The sequence below is a fragment of the Gopherus flavomarginatus genome, chromosome 12 (assembly GCF_025201925.1).
Source record: "Gopherus flavomarginatus isolate rGopFla2 chromosome 12, rGopFla2.mat.asm, whole genome shotgun sequence".
In the NCBI taxonomy this organism is placed as follows: Eukaryota; Metazoa; Chordata; order Testudines; family Testudinidae; genus Gopherus; species Gopherus flavomarginatus.
This window is the reverse complement of record NC_066628.1, coordinates 5,829,257-5,850,524: the sequence shown is the minus strand read 5'-3', so window position 1 is coordinate 5,850,524 and position 21,268 is coordinate 5,829,257. Positions and strand designations below refer to the sequence as shown.

Here is a 21,268-nt window from a genome sequence, read left to right as displayed (position 1 = left end):
CTCTGACATTTCAGGGAAGGTCACCTATTCTGGGCCCCCCCTGGTTATTCAGCAATGCCTGCATATTCTCTCTCCTCTTTCCCCCCACCCCAGGATCGCCATGGGGCTCACAATGAGGTGGAGCCGCTGTGCGTCCTGGACTTCTATATCCACGAGTCACTGCAGAGGCACGGCTACGGCAAGGAGCTCTTCCAGTGCATGATGCAGGTGAGAGCCGGGGCCCAAGGGAATTGCTCTGTCTGGGAGGGTCCCTCTCACCCCTTTCCTGTCTCCCTGCCACACCAGGTGGGAGGGTTTGGGGATCACCCGGACCAGTAAGGGGATCTGGCACCACCTGCCTTGTAAATTTGGCTTCTGTCGTGTCCTGTGCTATGGCTCAGAGGCCCGATTCCAGGCACAAAGGTCTCACCCTGGTTTCCACCTACCTAGTTACTCCTTGCAGGGTGACCCAAGTCCCCCCCTCCCCCCAACCTGTGTCCCTGAATTCTGAATTACCCCATACTTGCACCTTTCCCCTCTGGTTTCCCTCCGCCCCCCGAAGGGGTGAAATCTGCCCCGAGTTATCAGTTCCCTTTGTCACACAGGCTGCACCTGAGAGACCGGCTTGGGGGACAAATAAAGGGAAAAGTTGATTGAATAGAGAAATCGCAGACCCAAGGGGGAAATAGTGAGGGGAAGCCAACGCAGATGAGGCTTTATGCTTTATGCTCAGGCTTTATGCTTTTCTATTAGCCAAATTCCCTCTCCTAATGCCAGTTACCTGAACGGTTTCCCAGCATGCCCTCTGTCCTAGTGCGCCACAGACAGCGCCCTGCTTAGATGCCAGCCCTGGATAGCCTTCACTTCCTCAAGCCTTCTTCCTTTAGGACAAGCTTTGTGGTTCCCCCCACCCCCCGTCTGTGGGAATTCATGGTTACACAGTGTGTGGGAAACTCCCTCCTCCCCTAGTTTTCCAAGACGGGGGGTTTCTGGTCAGTTTCAGTGTCTTTCCATTAACTTCAGTGGTCCCCCATGATCTTTCCCTGGGCTGGCCAACGCTTGGTGCCCTTCCCTGCCTGATTGCTTCACCCTCCTGTTGGGAGGCGATGCCGTAGTTGCGTCCTGATTACAGTTACAGTTTTCTGAACAACACACATGCATATGATCATCACCAGAGCCGGTACACAGATCTCCTCACAGCCACCAAGTTCAGGCCACTACAAGCTTTCATTAAAGACCATCCTTGACGTATATTGATACACAGTAATATTGTTCACAACCAATGAACAGTCGCTTATTCTGAGGAGTTTAAACCGCCTGTTCTCCCCTTGGGCTCCTGACTCACAACGGGTGACCCCATTGATTCATCTGGGCCTGTATTCTCGCATCTTTAGGGGACCCCATTGTTCCATCTGAGCTTTCATCCCAGACCACTAGTCGGGCTGGTATCAGGAGTCTGTGACCAGGCCTGAAGCTGCTGGGAAGTGGCCAGTTAGAGGTGGTGGTTGTGACTGGGAACTGGGTTGAGGCTCACCAACTGCTTTCACATGTGGGCCAACAGGTGGGAACAACTTTAAGCAGCTACTGACCTGGTGCTGGAGTGGAATTGGTGCCTCCTAGAGGGGAAAGGGCCTGTGTCCCATTGCTTGCCCCCTAACCCAACCAGTCTCCCAACCTGGGACCAGACTGGAGCTGGCACCCCGTGGAGCAGGAAAGCCCTGTGTCCCATTCCTAGGGACCTATCAAATTCACGGTCCATTTTGGTCAATTTCACGGTCATAGGATTTTTAAAATTGTAAATTTCATGATTTCAGATATTTAAATCTGAAATTTCACGGTGCTGTAATTGTAGGGGTCCTGGCCCAAGATGATTGGGGGGGGGGGTCCAGTCACAAGGTTATTGTAGGGGGGGTCGCAGTACTGCTACCCTTACTTCTCCGCCTCTGCTGGTGGAAATGCTGCCTTCAGAGCTGGGCAGCTGGAGAGCAGCAGCTGCTGGCCGGGAGCCCGGCTTTGAAGGCAGAGCCACCACCAGCAGCAGCAGTAAGGACGGCATGGTATGGTATTGCCACCTTTATTCCGCACGGCTGCCTGCAGAACTGGGCCCTTGGTCAGCAACTGCCACTCTCTGCCATTCTCTGGCCGCCCGTTCTGAAGGCGGCCTAGAAGTAAGGGTGGCAATACCGTGACCCCACCTAAAATAATTTTGCAACCCCCTCTGCAATTCCCTTGTGGGTCAGGACCTGCAATTTGGGAAATGCTGGCCTCCTCCGTGATATCTGTATGGTACAGGGTAAAAGCCTACAAAAGACCAGATTTCATAGGGGGAGACCAGATTCCACGGTCCGTGACGTGTTTTTCATGGCCGTGAATTTAGTAGGGCCCTACTCATGCCCCGCCCCCTGAGCTAGTCAGTCCCTTAGCTGAAGATGTGGCTTGTGCCGTGGGTGTGTTTAATCTTGACCCTGTGGCCTTGACTAATCCCCGGTTGCATCTCCTCTCCGTCTGTCTGGCTGGCAGCGCGAGCGAGTGCAGCCCCACCAGCTGGCTGTGGACCGCCCCTCGGAGAAACTCCTCTGCTTCCTCCGCAAGCACTACAACCTGCAGGGGACCATCCCCCAGGTGAGTCTTGCCCTCCGGCTCCTCCCATCATCCTCTGGGGGGTGGGGGATGGACACACCCCATTGTGCCCAGGGGATGGCGGGGGGCATGTACTGAGTGATTTATTAGCTGCTTTCTTGGCTGCCAACCGTGCCGGGGAGCTGAAAAGGAGAAGGCTCTTGCCCCATTGGAGGGCCAGAGGGGCTGATTCTCAGGACCCCGCTCCTGGGCTTGGACGTGGCTTCAGGCCACCTTTGTCCTCCTGGAGCAGCAGGGGCCTGAGCATGACTGGGCAGGGCAAGGGGGAGGCTGGTGAAAGGCAGGTGTATGAGGGTATCCGGAGGGGGAAGGTGCTAGGGGAATGGGGGCAGGGGAGGCTGGCGCTGGGGAGGAAGGGGACGGAGGAGAGCGAAGCAGGGACTGGTGCTGAGGTGCAGTGGGGTCAGCAGGGAGTTAGGGGTGGGGTGGGGTGGGGGCTGGCAGCAGCCAGGGTTGCTGGCACCGGGTGGGGAAGTGGGGGCAGGGGGCATCAGAGGCAGGAGTTTCTCACTGTCCATGGCTTTGCTTCTCCCAGGTGAACAACTTTGTGATCTTCGAGGGTTTCTTTGCCGACCAGCACGGTGAGTGGCCTGGCTGTGGGTGGACCTCCTTCTCCATCAGCAAGGAGCGCTTCCCCACCATGCAGCCTGTAACCTGCACAGATCTGTGCCAGCTGGGGGCTGCTTTGATTGCAGCTGCAAAGTCCGGCCTGTCCCCTGGAGGTCAGCATTGGTCCTGCTACCCCACTGTGTAGGCAGGGCTACCCCAGAGGTCTGAGGTTTAGACCAGGGGCTAAGCCCACAAATCTGGAGGGCAAGTGGCAGCACCTAGGGGGCAGCAAATCTCCCAATCGGAGCAATAACAGCACCACTCAGTCCTGCTTTCCGCCTGGTGGTCCTGTCTCTCCACTGCCCTGTGGGGTTTCAGGGCTGAGGAGGGAGGTGCTCTTCACCCCCTTCCCGGACAGCTGGGCCAGCTAGCCTGGGTGACGATCAAAAGGCAAACAAAAATTGCGGTGTGGCCCCTTTAAGGCCAGGTGCAATCTGGGAGTTATAGTCCCCCCAGAGGGAGCTAGGGGACAGGACCTCGGCTGTATCATGCTTCTCACTTGGACAAAGGGCAGAATGGGAGACTGAGGCACGGAGCGGTGAAATGACTCACCCAGCAGGTCAGGTGGCAGTGCTGGAAATAGAACCCAGGTGTCCTGTGTCACAGCCCACTGCGCTAACCCTTAGGCAACCCTACCTGTTTGACTCCTGTTAAACTCTAGGCCTCAGCTCCCTCCCGTGTCCATGAGTTCCACAGGCTCCTGCTGACTTCGTTCATATCACCCAGAGGCAGTGGGATTTAACCCTTTGTGCTGCCTTCGTCTGCTCCTCCCGCTACTGATCATCTCAGAGCTGCGGTGGAGGGGCAGGAGGCAGCATTACTGAATGCCCCTGGAACTTAACCTTCCTCTATTTCTCCCCGTGCTCGTGCCCGTCTCGCCTAGAGAGCTTGTGCATTCTTAGCACGCCGAGATCCTCCCTGCCTGAGGTTCCTGGCCCCTATGCTGCCAGGCCTCCCGTCGCCCTGGGGTTGGCGCTCTCTCTAAGCAGCCTCAATGCTGTACAGAACGCGTACCGCCCCCTGAGTGTCTCCTCCCCTGCATCTAGGCCTCAGCCCCACACAGATGCCCCCTGTCCTCCTCTGTCCTGTGATGACCCCTCAGACCTTGGCTGATCTGACCCCATCCTGCCAGCTTCCCTGCCATTGCTTTGGCATCTCCGTGTGCAGAGCAAGTGGCACATTACAGCTCGTTGCCGTCTACGTAGCATATTCACCTCTGTGCAGAATGACAGACTGTTACCTAAGGGAAGTGTTATTGCAACCACAGCTGTAACACAGCCACCTCTGGGGTGGGCTGCGGCAGCGCCTTAACAACCAGGCAGCAAGATTTCACAGCCTAGTTCTGAAATGCGGCCACTTCTAGGGTGGGACAGCTGATTAACCGCCATGCCACAGTGCCACTCAGAGATAGTTTAACCAGCACTGAAATGCCACCACCTCTGGGGTGGGGCAATTGGATAACAGGCGTGCAGCGACACAGGGATCTCTCCCCTACCACTGTCTCGCCTTGAGGATGGGGCATAGCAGCTGTTTAATAGTCCTACCAGAGCATAGGGCCAGATGTGATGAATACAGTGACTAGCAGCTGTTTGGGACAGGAAGCAAAAAAGAATTTTTCTTAAAAGTGTAAGGAAGCTAGTGGAAGTGGGACTAGGAGGAGATGAATGAAGAGTGAGTACCTGCTTGAATGTGAGCAATCAGCACCTTGAAAGGACACTGCCCCCTGTGGATCAGCACTTACTGAGGGGAGAGTGCCCCCTACTGAGCCCCCACCCAGCTCCCTGCAGCACAGCGTCCCCTAGTGCCACATAGGGGCATAGAGGTCGAGACTTCCACTATTCCATCATTCACCCAGCACCATGCTCTGAGTCCTAACCTGTAGCAGCATCGGGAGCAGGCTGGCCAATCCAGCAGCTGTCTGTCGCCCCCTTGAGGCAACTCAACCACACCACGCCCTGCCGCCCAAATCCATCCTGTGCCAGGGTTGAAAGCTGTCATTGAAAGGCAGCCTGCAGGATCGAGCCCTGCAGTTCACCCTGCTTTGCGAGGAGGGGACGTGACGTTCTGAGCCGGGGACTTGCAGAGACCGACTGAATCATTGTTCCTATCTAGACGACTTTATCCCTGTCATGCGATTTCCATTCCCTTGTGTTTTCAAAACCCCGCCCCACTGGAACAAAGAGAGTCCTTTGTCTCCCACCCGCACCAAACAGGAAACTCAGGACAGCTGCCATTTCCCACCGGAAACACCCGCAGGCCACCATTTCAAATGGCCTCTGATTTCCAGCTCCTCGGTCGTGGGCTGCCCGACTCCAGACACCTCTGCCTGGCTCTCAGAGGTGCTGATCACCTACAATGCCACTTGTAGACCATGGGAATTGTGGATCTTCGGGCAAATCAGTTTAGCTGAGCACAGAGAAGGTGAAGGAGTGACTTGATCCTAGGTTGACCAGATGGCAAGCGTGAAAAATAGGGACACTTTCTTTTTCTGGGGCCGGCGGGTAGAGTTGCCTGTTTAAGACAAAGCTCCTAATCTTGGGACATCTGGTCACCTTATTTGATCACTGTCCAGCAGTACCTGCAGGGGGAAGAGAAAACTGATAGTAGGGGGCTCTTGAGTCTAGCACAGGGGGTCTCAAACTCTTTTTGCTGGGCCCCCCATTGAAAATATTTCAGGCTGTGCCGACCCCCCCCCTCACTCTTGGTACCAGATGTCGCTTTTGCAACATCGGTGCAAATCCCTACAGAGCTAAGTAACCGTACTATGCCCTCCTTACTTCTGCGCTGCTGCTGATGGCGGCGCTGCCTTCAGCTGGGTGCCCAGCCAGCTGCAGTTACTTTCTGGCCACCCAGCTCTGAAGCCAGCACTGCCACCGTGTAGCAGCGCAGAAGTAAGGGTGGTGTGGTATGGTAATGCCACCCTTCATAACTGGGCGGCCGAGAGTGACAGCTGCTGGCTGGGCACTCAGCTCTGAAAACAAGGAAAAAGGACGAGCGAGAGAAAATTACGGACATTTGTTCGTATTTCAAAAATCCACCCAGATGGAGCTTGGAGGACCAAAAAGGAGGTCATATCTGGGAAAACCCAGACGTAGGGTAACCCTATAATTTATGTGATCTCGTGACTGCCCTACAGTAGCCTTGAGACCCCCTTTTGAGTTGGTACCCCCAGTTTGAGAAACACTGATCTAGCAGACAGAGGTCTAACAGGAGCCAATGGCTGGAAGATTGAGACTGGTTCATTTTTACCGGTGAAGGGCATTAACTGCTGGCCCAGCTGTGCTCTGCTGGATTCTCCACCACCAGAGATTTTAAAATCAAGAATTGGTCCTTTTTTTTTCCCCCCCAGATCTGCTCTGGTTCAACCAGGGATCACTCCAAAGCCATTCTGTGGCCTGTCTTATCCAGGAGCTCAGATTACACGTGTCCCTTCAGCCCTTAGAAACTAGGAAGCAGCTGCTAGCTGGTAGAGGCCCAAACGTGCAAGGGAGGCTACAGTCAGAGGCTGCTCTTGGAAAGATTGGCCCGAGCGTCTCTGAAAACAGGGAGCGTCTCTGTGTTCTGGGTTTGGAGGCTCCCAGCACAGCGTGGTCCTGAGCGGTGACTGAGTGCTAGAGGAATGCTGATATAATAGTGATGGACGTTGCTTCTGCTCAGCCAATTCTGCTCGAATTAGACCCCTCCTGGCAGAAATGCTAATGCCCCTTGAGGCCATATCCTGTTCAGGGATGGGTGGGGGCCCTACACACTGCTTTGTAGGGCTTTGCCAAGTCTAGCAGTCAGTGTTTCAAGCAATGGGGGGCCTGTCCCTTTCTTCCGGGGTGGGGCAGCTGGGTAACAGCAGCACATTAGCACCGCACAGAGATTGCTCGTCAGATGCTGAGATGCAACCGCCTCTGGGGTGGGGCAGGGAGGGAACAGCTGCACAGTGATGCTGCACCAGGATCTATCATCCAAGGATGAAATGCAGCCACCTCTGGGCTGGGGTAGTTGGAGAACAGACGCACAGCGACGTGGCACAGGGATCAGCCAGCTAGTGCTGAGATGCAGCCACCTCGGGTGGGGCGCAGCATCTTTTTAACGGTGAACAGTAACAGCACACGTTTTGGAAAGGAAAGGAAACCCACAGGGTGCGGTGCTTAGAGAGGCAGTACAGTGCAATCAGCCATGGTGAGATTTGGCCAAGACCCCGGGGTGCGTTTGTGGTAGCGCTTACTAGCCCAGGACCCCATTGTGCTTGGCGCTGTACAGACCCAACCAAAGTGACGGGCCCCGCCCCAAAGAGCTGGCAATCAAAGTTAGGCCAGGAGTGATCACGACCTGGTTTGGAGCGCTCCGCGGGAAAGCCAAGGCTGCAAGCAGAGGCCTCGGCTGGCCCTTGAGCCGTCTGGTGAGCCCAGGATGGGTTTTAAACCTCCAGCTCTGGGATGTGGTAGTTACCCCTTCTGGCCTCCGCCTTTCTGGGACTGACCTTTCTCACCCTCTCCCTGCAGCTCCAGTGAGGAAGTTGCCTCCAAAACGTGCTGAGGAGGAGATAAAACCCTACTCTCTAACAGACCGAGAGTGTAAGAGACCCATTGCGCCGGCCCAGCGTGGGGGGCAGGGAATGGGACATGGGGCCTTTCCCCTCTTGGGGGCATCAACTCTGATCCAGCCTGTGGATGGGGGACTGGCAGGCTCAGGGGGTGGGGAATGAGATACAGGGCCTTTCCCCTCTTGGGGGCGCCGACTCTGATCCAGCCTGTGGATGGAGGACGGGCAGGCTCAGGGGGTGGGGAATGAGATACAGGGCCTTTCCCCTCTTGAGGGCGCCAACTCTGATCCAGCCTGTGGATGGGGGACGGGCAGGCTCAGGGGGTGGGGAATGAGATACAGGGCCTTTCCCCTCTTGAGGGCGCCAACTCTGATCCAGCCTGTGGATGGGGGATGGGCAGGCTCAGGGGGTGGGGAATGAGATACAGGGCCTTTCCCCTCTAGGGGGCGCTGACTCAGATCCAGCCTGTGGATGGAGGACGGGCAGGCTCAGGGGGTGGGGAATGAGATACAGGGCCTCTCCCCTCTAGGGGGCGCTGACTCTGATCCAGCCTGTGGATGGGGGACGGGCAGGCTCAGGGGGTGGGGAATGAGATACAGGGCCTTTCCCCTCTAGGGGGCGCTGACTCAGATCCAGCCCCAGAGGGAGGGGCAGAGCAGTCTGGTTGGCTCAGGGAGTGGGGAATGGGATGGAGGGAGTTGCTGTGATCCGGCTTGTGGATGGGGGACTGGCTGGCTCAGGAGTGTCCCCACCTAGGATGTGCCCCTCTGTTCCCAAACAATCCCAGGAGGTTTAGTGTGGCGCCCCTAGTGGCTGAGAAGAGGCAGCACTTGGCTGTAATGAACATCAAAGCAGGGGTTGAGGCTGCTGGACCTTGTGGGCCCCTAGCCTGACTAACCCACCCTGCACTGCCTAGTGTCACCACACAGGGGCCCCTGGACTCAGCAGGGCCGTGACAGGGGGTCCCCCGAAATGAGGCTGCTGGTACATGTGGTTTTCAGTATGTCCCTCCCTTCCCCCATTTGCTTTGACTGGAATGGGGGGGCCCCCAGAATGATTCCCCTTTCCCTTCTGCCCCCCAGCCCAGTTCCTGCACTGTCCCCTCCCCTTCTGCTTCCCCCTTTGCCTCCCTCACCCAGCGCATACCCCGGAGGGTAATTTACTGCCATGCGCAATGATCCCACGGCACCCACCAATCAGCTGTCAGCCACACTGCCCTCTCCAGGAGCCGCTCCCGCAGCTGTTGGGGGGGAACCCACCTCCCCTCTGATGGGGGAGGGCAGATTCCTGTCCCCTACTTTGGAGAGGACAGACTAGGAACCTCCACACACATACTGCTAGCTGGAGGGGTTCATCCCACAGCTACCACCACACAGCAGGGGCAGATAGACTGGGCTGTCTGTATTACGTTCTATCAATCTTATCTGGCCCCCATCACCATAGGATCTGAGCACCTCACAGTAGCCCTGGGAAACAGTGCCCTGCTATTATCTGCCTTCTGCAAATGGGGAAACTGAGGCACAGGGAAGCTAAGTGACTTTCCCAAGGTCATTCAGGGAGCCTGGGGAAGAGCCAGGAATAGATCCCAGGTCTGCTGAGGCCCAGACAAGCACCCTCCCCACTGGGCCATCCCTAGACAAGAGGGGGCTGAAAGCTGGAGAACAACCTGGGCCCCTCTTTCTTAACATGCCCTTATGTCACACATCCTGGGCCTCTCTAGCAACAGGAGGCCCCAGAACTCTATGACTCTGCAAGGTTCACCCGCTCCCACTTTTTTAATCCAGGAACCCGAGGGCCCCCAGGCTGTACCTGGGTTAGGAAGGGTGGGTGGGTATGGAGCAGGGCCATAGGGTCTGATCCTGGGCGTCTCCCTTCAGTCCTGAAGGAGGAGGTGGAGCCACCCTGGCCCTTCAACCAGTCGCATTCGCTGACCCGCTCCAGCAGCCTGGGGAACTCGCCAGTTCGCACCTGCCTCAAGCCCTTCCTCAACGAGCAGGAGCTGCTGCGGAACCTGCGCCTCTGTCCCCCGCACGCGGCCGCCCGCCACCTGCTCAACGGCGAGGAGGGCGGGCCGGCCGCCCAGAGGCGGAGAACCAGGTACGGGGTGGGGGATGTTGCTGCTCTAACCCTGACAGACTCAGCTAGCCTTGTACCTAGGAGCGTGGGTCCCTTTATGGAGGGCATCCTCCTGGGCAGTGCCCGGTCACAGGGATCTGGGTCATTCAGATCTGGGTGGCATCTGGTCACAGGGAGAGGGGCGGCATCCGATTATGGGTGGATTCCATTAGCAGGACACTTGGCTGCTTGTCAGCGCCCGCTCCTGGGGATTTGGGATCTGAGCTGCCAGGCGGTGCCCAGTCCTGGAGATCTGGGTCGCTGGGCTTTTGGGTGTCATCCAATCCCATGAGATCTTGAGAATCTAGAACACAGGCTGGCCTCTGGTCCTACAGATCTTGTATCTGGGCTGCTGGCTGACATCTTGTCCTGGCAATTTGGGGGATGTGGGTGCAGGGTGGCATCTTCTGACTCAACCAAGAACCATGGGTGGGGGCGGTAAGGGAGACAGTGACCCTCCTCCTCATTCTCCTGGCCCTCTGTTTTGAACTGCGCTAATGCCCAGCTGCTCAGCTCTGTCCCCTCCCCCAGTTACCAGAAGGGGCATCTGCAGGCTGGATGTGGGGCCTCCCTGCTCTGGGCCAGACTCAGTGGGGCTGTGAATGTGGGAGAGTCTCTCAGCACCGGGGAGGTGGAAGCAGCAGTTGCGTCATTTGGCGAGCCCTGGCTTTACCACCTGCTTTGCATGCTTATCCTGATCCTGCACGTGTTGCACGCCCACCCCAAGTGCTGCCTTGGGGGGAATTGGCCTTATTTTCCCCTTCTCTGGGCTGTACCCATTCGCGCTGAGGCCCGGGTCCCTACCCACTAGGGTCGCCTGTTCGCTCTAATACCAAGTCGGTGCAGATTGCCCTCAATTTGCACGGGCCAGGTATCGAACTGGTGCTGTTTCCCCTGCTTTCACACGTCCGCACCGAGTGCTAGATTGGTGCCAGCTGCACTGGCTTTCCCATTTACAGCAACTCCCAGATTGGTACAAGGTGCACTAGTTTTGCATGTTCCCACTGAGTCACGGGTGGGTCTCTGTCACACTAGTTTTGTATGAGTGCCGGATCGGTGCAAGGAGACCTTCTTTCGCATGTTCACACCGAGTGCTGCATCAGCACAAGTTACACTCGTGTTGCACGCTGTGGTGTGGGATCTGTGCAAGCCACACTGATTTTGCATGCCAGGTTGGATCAGTATCAGCTGTGCTGATTTTGCACGCTCATGTTGTACACCACCATGTTGCATCCATGCCAAGTGCTCTGATTTTCCTCGCTCACCCTTTGCAGCTCAGATGTTGGATTTGTGTGAGCAGCACTGTTTTTACACGCTCACTGTTTGCACACACACATGTTGGATCTCTGCATACCTCACTGATTTTGCATGTTCACCTGTTGCACATTCAGATGCTGGATGTGTGCGAGATGCATTGATTTTGCACACTCAGAGGTTGGATTTGTGTGAGCCAGTCTGAATTTGCACACTCAACTTTTACATGCTCACATGTTGGATCTGTGCAAGCCAACTAGTTTTGCACACTCACTGTTTGCACGCTGGCATGTTGGACCAGTGTGAGTCACACCGCTTTTCCAGATTTGTGCTTTGCAGGCCAGGTTGGATCCGCCTCAGCTATGCTGCTTTTGCATGCTTGTGTTGCACACGATAGTGTTTGGTCCATGCGAACTACTCTGATTTTGCACACTCACACTTTGCCTACTCAGTGTGTTGGATCCATGTGGGCTGCACTGATTTTGCGGGTTCCCCCTTTGCATGGCCGGGGCCGGCTAAGTGCACCCACAGCTGGATCCTTGCAAGCTGCACTAACTTTTGCACGCTCGTGCTTTGCATGCCCAGGTCTGGATCAGTGCAAGCCGTGCTCTGAGCTGCTCTCACTTGACATCACTGCCAGCCAGTTTCAGCTCTGGGCTAGTCACCCAGCGTTGCCCCTTGCCTCTTGCTTTCCAGCCGGTTGGGGGGGTTATTCCCACTTTTTGCAGCGCGGTTGAATTTGGCCCAGCAGACCCAATGTCTGGCGCCTCTAGCCATTCCCACTGCACCTCCAGAACCGCACAATAGCTCAGCTCATCTGGCGACGCAGCTGGGATAAGAACCGCAAGTCACCAGCCATCTCTCTTTTTGGGTGGGGGGGAAGGGATCTTGTTTAGGTCACATTTCCCCCAGCCTGCCTGGAATCTAACCTGTCTTCTCTCTGTCTTTCTCTCTGCCCCATCCTCCCCCTCCCAGCTCCCTCACCCGCTCGGAAAACACCAGCCATTGACATCGCCGCTGTGTCCCCCACCCCCGCCCTGGCTTGGTCGTCCATTTGTGTCTTGAGAAGTTGGCGAGGGGGGGGGGTTTCAGCCCCATCGCTCCTCCCCAGCCCTTTTTTTATATTCTGGGGGGTGGGGGCGGGCTGGCGCAGACGCCGGGTTATTTCCAGGGCTCAGTGGGTGTTTTTCCTGGGCTGCTTGTTTTTCTATGGAATGATCCTAAAGCACCCTTCGAAGAGGGGTCCGGTCCCAATAGCACAGTAGCTCCCTCCTGCCCCCTTATTTTAAAATATGCCTATGTTGTACTTTGGATCCAGTGGGAAATCTGATTCTGATCGTCCCTCCTGTGCCAGATCTCGAAATGGGATCTGCTGCTTGGTAACAGATCAGATCCTCTCCCTTGTGTTTGTCTGTAGGTGGATTTAAAGGAAAGGATCCACTGCAAATTGGCAACTGCAGACTCAGAAATAGGACCCCCTTGTTTGTCTTGTGATCTAACTGGATCCACTATAGATTGCCAGTGGATTCAAACTAGATCTCCTCAATCCACTCTAGAACCAGGTCCCCTTGCAGGTCACCAATGGCTTACTTAAGGATAGAATCCATGTGTGTTCCTTAGTGGGTGGACCTAAAAGCGATCCACTAATTTGCTGACTTAAGAAGGGGATCCCTTTATTTTTCTGAGTGGTGGGATCTAAAAGGGATCACCAAATGCTAACCTCATCATCAGAAATAGGATCCCCTTGTGTTTCTCAATGGATCTAAGTGGGATCCAATGTGGGTGGAGTCTAGAGCAAGGTGCCCCTTGTGGTTCATGCTTGCTGGATTTAAAGGGTCTACTGCTGATCACCAATTACCAGTTATGTTTCTTAATTGGTGGATCTAAAAGGGATCTGCTGCAGGTCACCAATTCCTAGTTTTAAAATGAGAGCCCATGTGATTTGCAGTCAGTGGATTTTAAAAAATCCACACTTGCCCACCAACATAAGACTCTGAAATAAAGTCCCTTTGTCTTGAGTGGTTGCTGGATCTAAAAGGGATCTGCTGCCAATTACCAGTTGCTGGGTTCAAAATATGTCTCCTTCCTTGTTTCCCAGTGGCTGGATCTAAAAGAGATCCAGTGCAGATCACCAGTAGCTGACTCCAGATTAAGATCTGCTTCTGTATTCTCTTGAGTGGGTTAGAAAGGGATGTACTTCGTGCTGCCAACCACTGAAACCAAACTAAGATTCTTTGATTGGTGGATCTGAAAAGGGGCCCACCTTAGCAACACCCAAGACCGAGAGGCTCCTGCGTCCTCCAAAGGCGATCCGCTACACGTTGCCAATTGCTAAATCCAACAAATAGAGCCCGCCCCCAGCTTCCTGATTGGCTGGGTTGCCACATGGCTCCATTACAAATGCCTCCTAAAAAGATTGTCTGCAAATTGCCAGTGGCTAGAGCCTCAAGAGGGATCCACTATCTGCTGCCAGATCCCTCTGAGGGGTCCCTTCAGCTGACAGATCCATGATAGGGATCTACGGAGGATGCGGCCAGTAGCCAGATGCCCCCCAAAGGGAACCGCTGTTAATGACTTCTCAGTTATTTTTGCTCCAGTTCCCCTGAAGGCATCACAGCTGTTCATAGGATTAGAGTAGGGGGGCTTGAGAGCCAGGACTCCTCAGTTCTATCCCCAGTTTTGAGAGCACAACAGGGGCCTAGTGTGTTACAACAGGGGAGCTGGGAGTAAGGGATCTTGGGTTCTATCCCCAGCTCTGGGAGGGCAGTGGGACCTAGTGGTTAAAGCAGGAAGGCTGGGAGTAGAGAGCCCTGAGTCTCTTCACAGACTCAGTGTGTGAAACTGAGCAAGTCCTTTCCCCTCTCTGTGCCTCAGTTTCCCGATCTGTAAATGAGGATAAAATTAGGGCCCTATCTCCCAGGGATGTCATGAGGCTTAATGAAAGTGTTAATTAGTTAATAATTATTAACACTGGAAAACTTTGATTCTAAATCCTCCCTGACCGGAATCTGGTGCACTTATTTTTAAATTATATTAGAACCTAGAGGGCCAGCTGAGATCAGGGCCCTGTTGTGCTGGGCGCTGCACAGACACACAGCGAGAAACAGTCCCTGCTCCAGCTGAGATCAGGGCCCTGTTGTGCCGGGTGCTGCACAGACACACAGGAAGAGACAGTCCTTGTACCAGCTGAGATCAGGGCCCTGTTGTGCCTTGCCTCAAAGAACTGACAATCAGACCAGGCAGATAAGGGAAGGAGTGTTCTCCCCATTTTACAGATGGGGAAACTGAGGCCAGAGAAATTCATGCCTAGATCCTCAAAGCTATATAGATACAGCACTACCTCGATATAACGCCACCCGATATAACACACATTTGGATATAACTCGGTAAAGCAGTGCTCCGGGGGCAGTGGGGCTGCTCACTCCTGTGGATCAAAGCCAGTTCAATATAACACGGTTTCACCTATAATGCGGTAAGATTTTTTGGCTCCCAAGGACAGCGTTATATGAAGGCAGAGGTGTACCTGTGATGAAGTGGGAATGTTTTATAGTAGTTAAATGAGGCATATGCCTCAGTTTCCCCGTACTCAGTGCTCCCCGTCAATACTGTGACAGCGGCAGCCTTTTCCAAACAAGGGAACCATTGGTTAGTCACCCGGCACACGGCAGCTGGAGGTTCTTAGGTCAGCGTGGAGGAAAGAACGTTCAAGCACAGTGAACTCCATGGTCAGGCTCTGTGTCTCTCCAGCCGACGTCCTTCCTCCGCTCCCAGATTCCTCCAGAAGCCAGAACTCCTCCCCCACCTCTCCAGGGCTGCCCGGGGGGCGGGGGGCAAGTGGGGCAATTTGCCCTAGGCCCCACAGGGGCCCCCATGAGACTATAGTATTCTATAATATTGCAGGTTTTTTATTTATGGAAGAGGCCCCCAAAATTGCTTTGCCCCAGGCCCCCTGAATCCTCTGGGCGGCCCTTCACCTGTCGCTCGTTTGTTCTGGGCTTTTTGCTCAGCTCCCTGGCAGGGAGGCGGGGAAATCCATGAAGCCCTGGAGCTCGGTTCTTTCTCGCGGGCCCCCTTGTTGGGTCAGTTTCCACCAGTTCCTTAAGGGCTCTTGGTTCCACCCAGGCGGGGAGGGGACCCCCATCTATGTCTCTTAGCCTGCCCTGAGAGGAAACTTAAATCAGTGTTCCTCCACTGGGTACTAGTGCCACATGCAGGGGAAACTGAGGCACATGCAGGCCTCCATACAAATACTAGGGAAAGTCCCCACTCCGTCACAATGCCCATTGAACTCACTAGCTGTTACACGCCTAGATGCCTGGGAGGATCTGCACCTCCAGGACTTGCCGAAGGTCACACCCACTCAGTGGCAGAGCTGGGAACTCCAGGTTCCCAGCTCAGGGCCTTGTCCACCAGCCTTCCAGCGCACCGCTAGCTCACTGGGTTGACAGCGTCTCTCTCTGATCCCTGCCCCCGTTTGTCCCCGTCTCCCCCCCCCCCAGCCACCCAGGGCTCTGAGCTGCCTTCGGTCGTTAGAGTTTAACGCGGGAACATGAGCTTTTGTTTACATTTCAATAAAGTTTGGAGATTTTTTTTATTATTATTCAGAACCTTCCACGGACCCTTTGTCGTTTATTGCTGCACTGCAGGGGCGGAGGGCAGATGCACTTCTCTGCCCATCTCGGCTCTGAAACCATCTTCTAGGGCTGTGCTGTCAGGAGGGGAGTGGGGTCTAGAGGTTAGAGGGGGGCAGGGCTGGGAGCCAGGACACCTGGCTTCTATTCCCATCTCTGGGAGGGGAGTGGGATCTAGTGGTTAGAACTGGGGGGATTCAGAATCAGGACTTCTGGGTTCTATCCCTGGCTTTGGGAGACGAGTTGAGTCTATTGGGTTAGAGCAGGGGGGCTGAGAGCCAAGACTCTCCTGGGTTCTATTCCCAACTCTGGGAGGGGAATGGGGTCAGTGGATTGACTGTCATCGATCCCTGCAGGTATGCAGCACATTGCTAGGGGTGGGTCTTTCTTGGGGTACAGAACCACTAGTGGTTGCCCAGCCAGCCCCTTTCACCAGCTGCTGGGTGCCCTGAATAATAAGCTATGTGCAGCAGTTTGATTGAGGTCTGTACAGGACCAGCCAGGGGCCCTTGGTGCTGCCGAGCTCTGGAGTATAATCCAGGATGGCGCTGCCCTTGCTGCTTTGTGTCAGCTGGGATCCTCTCAGGCCAGTAGACTGACCCCTAACATGGCTACCATCTTCCACCTCCAAGGATCCCAGAGTGATTTCCACCTCTGCTGAAATGCAGCCACCTCTCGGGTGGGGCAGCTGGGGAACAGCCCCACAGTGACGCTGCATGGGTGTCACTCACCCAGCACTGAAATACAGCCACCTCTGGAGCAGGACAGCTGGGGAACAGCTGCACAAGGATTCCATGCAGCCATTTAGGACAGGAAGTGAAGTGGGTCAGTGGATCTTGTAGGGGGAAGGGCAGGGAGGTGAAATGCAGGTGTCGGAGTTGGGATTCGGACAGGGCCCTGTGCAAAGCAGGTCTTTCAAGATCACAAGGGTTGTCAGGAACAAGGGCATCAGCACTGAGTGCCAAGGGGAAGCGCCCTAGGCTGAGCGGCCACCTTGTTCCCTTCAGCATGGTGCGGTCCATGGGGTCAGTACCGCCTGTGAGGGGAGAGTGCCCCCTGCTGAACCTCCCACCTTAATTCCATTCCATCACATTGTCTGTGCTTCAGTCCCATGAGACTCCATGCCATGTCTATCCTCCCACCCTCCCAGCCTGGCATCCCCCCTGTCCCTCACCTTCCACCTCCTCCTCATCACCTGCCCCCGTCTCTTCCCCTCTCTCCTCCAGGGGGAGCGCTGTGGGGCAGGACGGCCTGGTGGCTCAGCGGAGTTCCTACAGCCGCTACAGGAACCCCACCCCGTTGCCTGAGGGGGTGGCCAGCGGCGCTGAGAGGAGAGCGGGTGAGTGGGGCAGGTGCAGGATGCCACCCTGAGCTGGGCCAGGGTTTCCATCTCTCACTGTGGATGGGGCTGTCTGGGCTGGGATCGGGCCTTGGCATCCTGGCAGGTGGGCATCTCGCTGCTCTGAGCCACCCACCTCGAAGCCCAGCACACAGGCTGCAGCCGCCCCCGGAGCCTGGCAGTTCAGGGGGTCCTGTCCCAGCCTCCGGGAGCCAGCCGGAGTGCTGCCACATCTTCACTGGTCTCTTACTGAGCCTCCACCCCACACCCTGCTGCACTGGGCATTGGGGTCAGCACTGACTGCCAGGTGTACTGAGCCTCCCACATCCTCCCTGCTCCCTGCAGCACAGTGCCCCCTAACAGCACATTGGGGTCAGCACAGCACCTCCTACTGAGCCTGCTGCCTGCAGCACAGCGCCCCCTAACAGCACATTGGGGTCAGCACAGCACCTCCTACTGAGCCTGCTGCCTGCAGCACAGCGCCCCCTAACAGCACATTGGGGTCAACACAGCACCCCCTACTGAGCCCGCTGCCTGCAGCACAGCGCCCCCTAGCGGCACACTGGGGTCAGCACAGCACCCCCTACTGAGCCTGCTCCCTGCAGCACAGCGCTCCCAGTGGCACATTGGGGTCAGCACAGCTCCTCCTACTGAGCCCGCTGCCTGCAGCACAGCACCCCCTAGCGGCACACTGGGGACAGCACAGCACCCCCTACTGAGCCCGCTGTCTGCAGCACAGCGCCCCTTAGCGGCACACTGGGGATAGCACAGCACCCCCTACTGAGCCTGCTCCCTGCAGCACAGCGCTCCCAGTGGCACATTGGGGTCAGCACAGCTTCTCCTACTGAGCCCGCTGCCTGCAGCACAGCGCCCCCTAGCTGCACACTGGGGACAGCACAGCACCCCCTACTGAGCCCACTGCCTGCAGCACAGCACCCCCTAGCGGCACACTGGGGACAGCACAGCACCCCCTACTGAGCCCGCTGCCTGCAGCACAGCGCCCCCTAGCTGCACACTGGGGACAGCACAGCACCCCCTACTGAGCCTGCTGCCTGCAGCACAGCACCCCCTAGCGGCACACTGGGGACAGCACAGCACCCCCTACTGAGCCCGCTGCCTGCAGCACAGCGCCCCCTAGCGGCACACTGGGGACAGCACAGCACCCCCTACTGAGCCTGCTCCCTGCAGCACAGCGTCCCCTAGCTGCACACTGGGGACAGCACAGCACCCCCTACTGAGCCTGCTCCCTGCAGCACAGCGCTCCCAGTGGCACATTGGGGTCAGCACAGCTCCTCCTACTGAGCCTGCTGCCTGCAGCACAGCGCCCTCTAGCTGCACACTGGGGACAGCACAGCACCCCCTACTGAGCCCGCTGCCTGCAGCACAGCACCCCCTAGCAGCACATTGGGGTCAGCACGACACCCCCTACTGAGTTCCAACTCCTTGCAGCACAGCGCTCCCTAGGGGCACATTGGGGCCAGCACAGCACCCTGTACTGAGCCTGCTTCCTGCAGCACAGCGCCCCCTAGTGGCACATTGGGGTCAGCACAGTGCCTCCTACTGAGCCCGCTACCTGCATCACAGCGCCCCCTAGTGGCACATTGGGGTCAGCACAGCACCTCCTACTGAGCCCGCTCCCTGCAGCATGGCGCCCCCTAATAGCACACTGGGGTCAGCACAGCACCGCCTACTGAGCCTGCTCCCTGCAGCACAGCGCCCCCTAGTGGGACATTGGGGCCAGCACAGCTACTGATCCCACTCCCTGCAGTCCCAAGGTGGTTGGGTAGGAGCTGGGGGGATTGGGAACAACATCAGGGAATTTAAAAGAATTGCTGCTCACTCCCCATTTTGCTCATTGACCCAGAGAGCAGCCGAGAGCCGTTAAGGAATCTCCAGGACTCAGACGGCCGGTAAGATTCCTGCTTCCGCTGCCCGTCTCTGGGACCCCTCCAGGACACTCCCCAGCTCCACAGCCTGCTCTCCCCATGCTGTCCCACCACTTCTGGGAGCTCTCCATGACTCGCCTCCAACCCATGTTCCCCACCCCACTAGCCTCCCCTCTGCTGGGATCCCTCCCTATGCTCCCCATGCCACCAGCATGCCCAACTTCTGGGACTCCTCCATGATCTCTTCTCCTCTGGCTTTTGTTCCTCACACGGCCTGCCTCCCTCGTTGCTGGGAGCCCTCCCCTCCCTCTGATCCACTGCCCTGGACCTGTGCTCCCCACATCACTCCCCCCCCCACACCCACACTCTATCAGTACTCGAGGGGACACCACCACCCCCGGCATTGACTGGTGCCTCCCTCTCTCTCTGTCAGGTTGGACAACACAATGATCACCAGCCCATCACATCCAGCCCTCCTACCCCAGCCAGGTGGGATGGTCCGTCACTCTCCAGGCACCTCCCCTCCCACCGAGCCGGCCCTGACGGACAGAACTAAAGACCCAGGCATCCGAGCGGCCTCGGAGTCAAAGCCCTCGGGCCGAGAAGATCCTGTGGACTGCCTCCCTCCACGGCTCGACAGCAGGTGGTATGACCGAGCTGGAGTGCCATGGGGTAAGCCGCTATCTTGGACAGTAGCAGGAATGTCACGGGACGCCCAATGGATCCGCTACAAGCAGGAATGTCGCAACACCAGGCCCTGGTGAGCAGGGGGGCAGATAGCAGAAAGCCAGCATGGCTGCAGAGCTCCAACCCTACAGGCCCATCTAGTCGGGTGTCCTGGCTCCTCTCTACTGCACCAGACAGACCAATGGGCCCATCTAGCCTGGTATCCTGCCTCCTCCGTGCCGGGACCAATGAGCCCATGTTGCTTGATATCCCAGTATAAGCTTGATCTTCTACTGGCTGGAAGGATTACCCTGAAATTCCACCTGGTCCATCACAGCCCCTGGTGGCTTTTGTCTGGAAAGTTTTGGAGGGGCTGTCACATGAGGTTTTTGGGGAGAGAAAAGGAGGCCCCAAGACCAGGCACCAGCGTCCTCCCCCTTCCCCTCCGCCCCATGGTGTTTTCACTCTCGTTAGCACAGGGGGTAGTTGGCAGGGAGAGAGGAGCCAGGGAGGGGTCACTGCGTGGAGGGCGCAGAGCTGGAGACATCAAAGCTGGACAGTGGGAAAGGTTCTCTCTAAACTCGTGTTTGGATGGGAAATTGGGTTTTCGATGAGATGGAATTGTTCCATGAAAAGCGACTGCTCCTTGTGGGGAATTTCCATTCCCTCCCCCCCACCTCAAAAAAAGAAAATATTTCAATTCTGCAAGGCTGCCGCAGAGCCTCATGGGAGTTGTAGTTCAGTTTATTCATGTCCCCATTATCAACTATGGGTCAGGCTCCCTGGCTGGACTATGTCTCCCATGATGCATCTGCCTGTCCTCATCAAGAGACTGTGGTGAATCATGGGAGATGTAGTCTCTCTAGAAAGCCCAGCCTAGGGAAGAATGTGGGGGCACAAAGACACTTGAACTACAGTTCCCATTATGCAGCATGATCAGGGGCTCCCATGATGCAACCGCCTCCCCTCTCGAAGAGCTCACAGTTAAGGCTGCATATCTGTCACAGAGGTCACAGATTCCATTACTTTTGCAGTGACCGGTGCAGCTGGATTGGGGGGGCTCCCCGAAAGCAGCCAGCATGTCCCTGCGGCTCCTAGATGGAGGGGCCAGGGGGCTCTGCATGCTGCCCCTGCTTGCAGGCACCACCTCCACAGCTCCCACTGGCTGCAGTTCCTGGCCAATGGGAGCTGCAGGGCCAGATCTTGTGGTGGGGGCAGTGCACGGAGCCCCCCTGGCCTTTCCGCCCTCTAGGAGATGCCAGGGACATGCCGGCTGCTTCCGGGGAGCTGCGCGGAGTCGGGTAGTGAGCCTGCCAGTCCCTCCAACCCCACCTAGCACCAGCAGGGGTCCAGGCAGTGCACCCCTACCCCCCACCCCCCACCCCCCACCCATGGGGGTCCCAGGCCATCCGTCCAGCACCTCTGGTGGCCCTGGCCCCTGGAGCACCCACGGCACCCTGGCCCAAGTTTTAGTTAGAGGTATATAGTACAAGTCATAGACAGGCCATGGGTCGTGTATTTTTGTTTACTGCTTGGGACCTGTCCATGACTTTTACTAAAAATACCCATGACCAAAACATAGCCTTACTCATGGTACATCATGGGATATATGTAC

At 56.6% G+C, this 21,268-nt stretch overlaps 1 protein-coding gene and 1 long non-coding RNA gene across 5 annotated transcripts; one reads left to right on the top strand and one right to left on the bottom strand.

Annotated features, from left to right (window-relative positions):
- Window positions 1-23: 23 nt before the first annotated feature.
- ATAT1 (alpha tubulin acetyltransferase 1) lies at window positions 24-21,024 on the top strand. Of its 2 annotated transcripts, XM_050919514.1 has the most exons (8): window positions 24-207; window positions 2,500-2,601; window positions 3,155-3,200; window positions 7,722-7,793; window positions 9,640-9,859; window positions 16,989-17,101; window positions 18,966-19,011; window positions 19,421-21,024. In XM_050919514.1, exons 1-8 carry the CDS (start codon window positions 55-57, stop codon window positions 19,749-19,751), a joined length of 1,083 nt encoding a protein of 360 aa, XP_050775471.1. In that variant the 5' UTR covers window positions 24-54; the 3' UTR covers window positions 19,752-21,024. The 2 variants fall into 2 exon arrangements, with proteins under 2 accessions (XP_050775471.1, XP_050775472.1); XM_050919515.1 differs by lacking the exon at window positions 18,966-19,011 and having other exon boundaries at window positions 19,421-19,522.
- Window positions 17,375-18,968, bottom strand: LOC127032360 (uncharacterized). 3 transcript variants are annotated; one of them, XR_007768762.1, is made up of 4 exons: window positions 18,675-18,968; window positions 18,070-18,153; window positions 17,617-17,745; window positions 17,375-17,551 (listed from the first exon to the last, which is right to left on the bottom strand). It is a non-coding gene; the product is annotated as an uncharacterized LOC127032360 (long non-coding RNA). The 3 variants fall into 3 exon arrangements; XR_007768764.1 differs by having other exon boundaries at window positions 17,682-17,745; XR_007768763.1 differs by lacking the exon at window positions 18,070-18,153 and having other exon boundaries at window positions 17,617-17,700.
- Window positions 21,025-21,268: the final 244 nt, after the last annotated feature.

Bases quoted from the DNA above. Each gene is read 5' to 3' on its own strand.
- ATAT1 (XM_050919514.1), top strand. From the start codon at position 55: ATGCCTGCATATTCTCTCTCCTCTTTCCCCCCACCCCAGGATCGCCAT. The intron at 208-2,499 runs GTGAGAGCCGGG...TCTGGCTGGCAG, and splicing joins TCTTCCAGTGCATGATGCAG to CGCGAGCGAGTGCAGCCCCA. The intron at 17,102-18,965 runs GTGAGTGGGGCA...TCATTGACCCAG, and splicing joins CGGCGCTGAGAGGAGAGCGG to AGAGCAGCCGAGAGCCGTTA.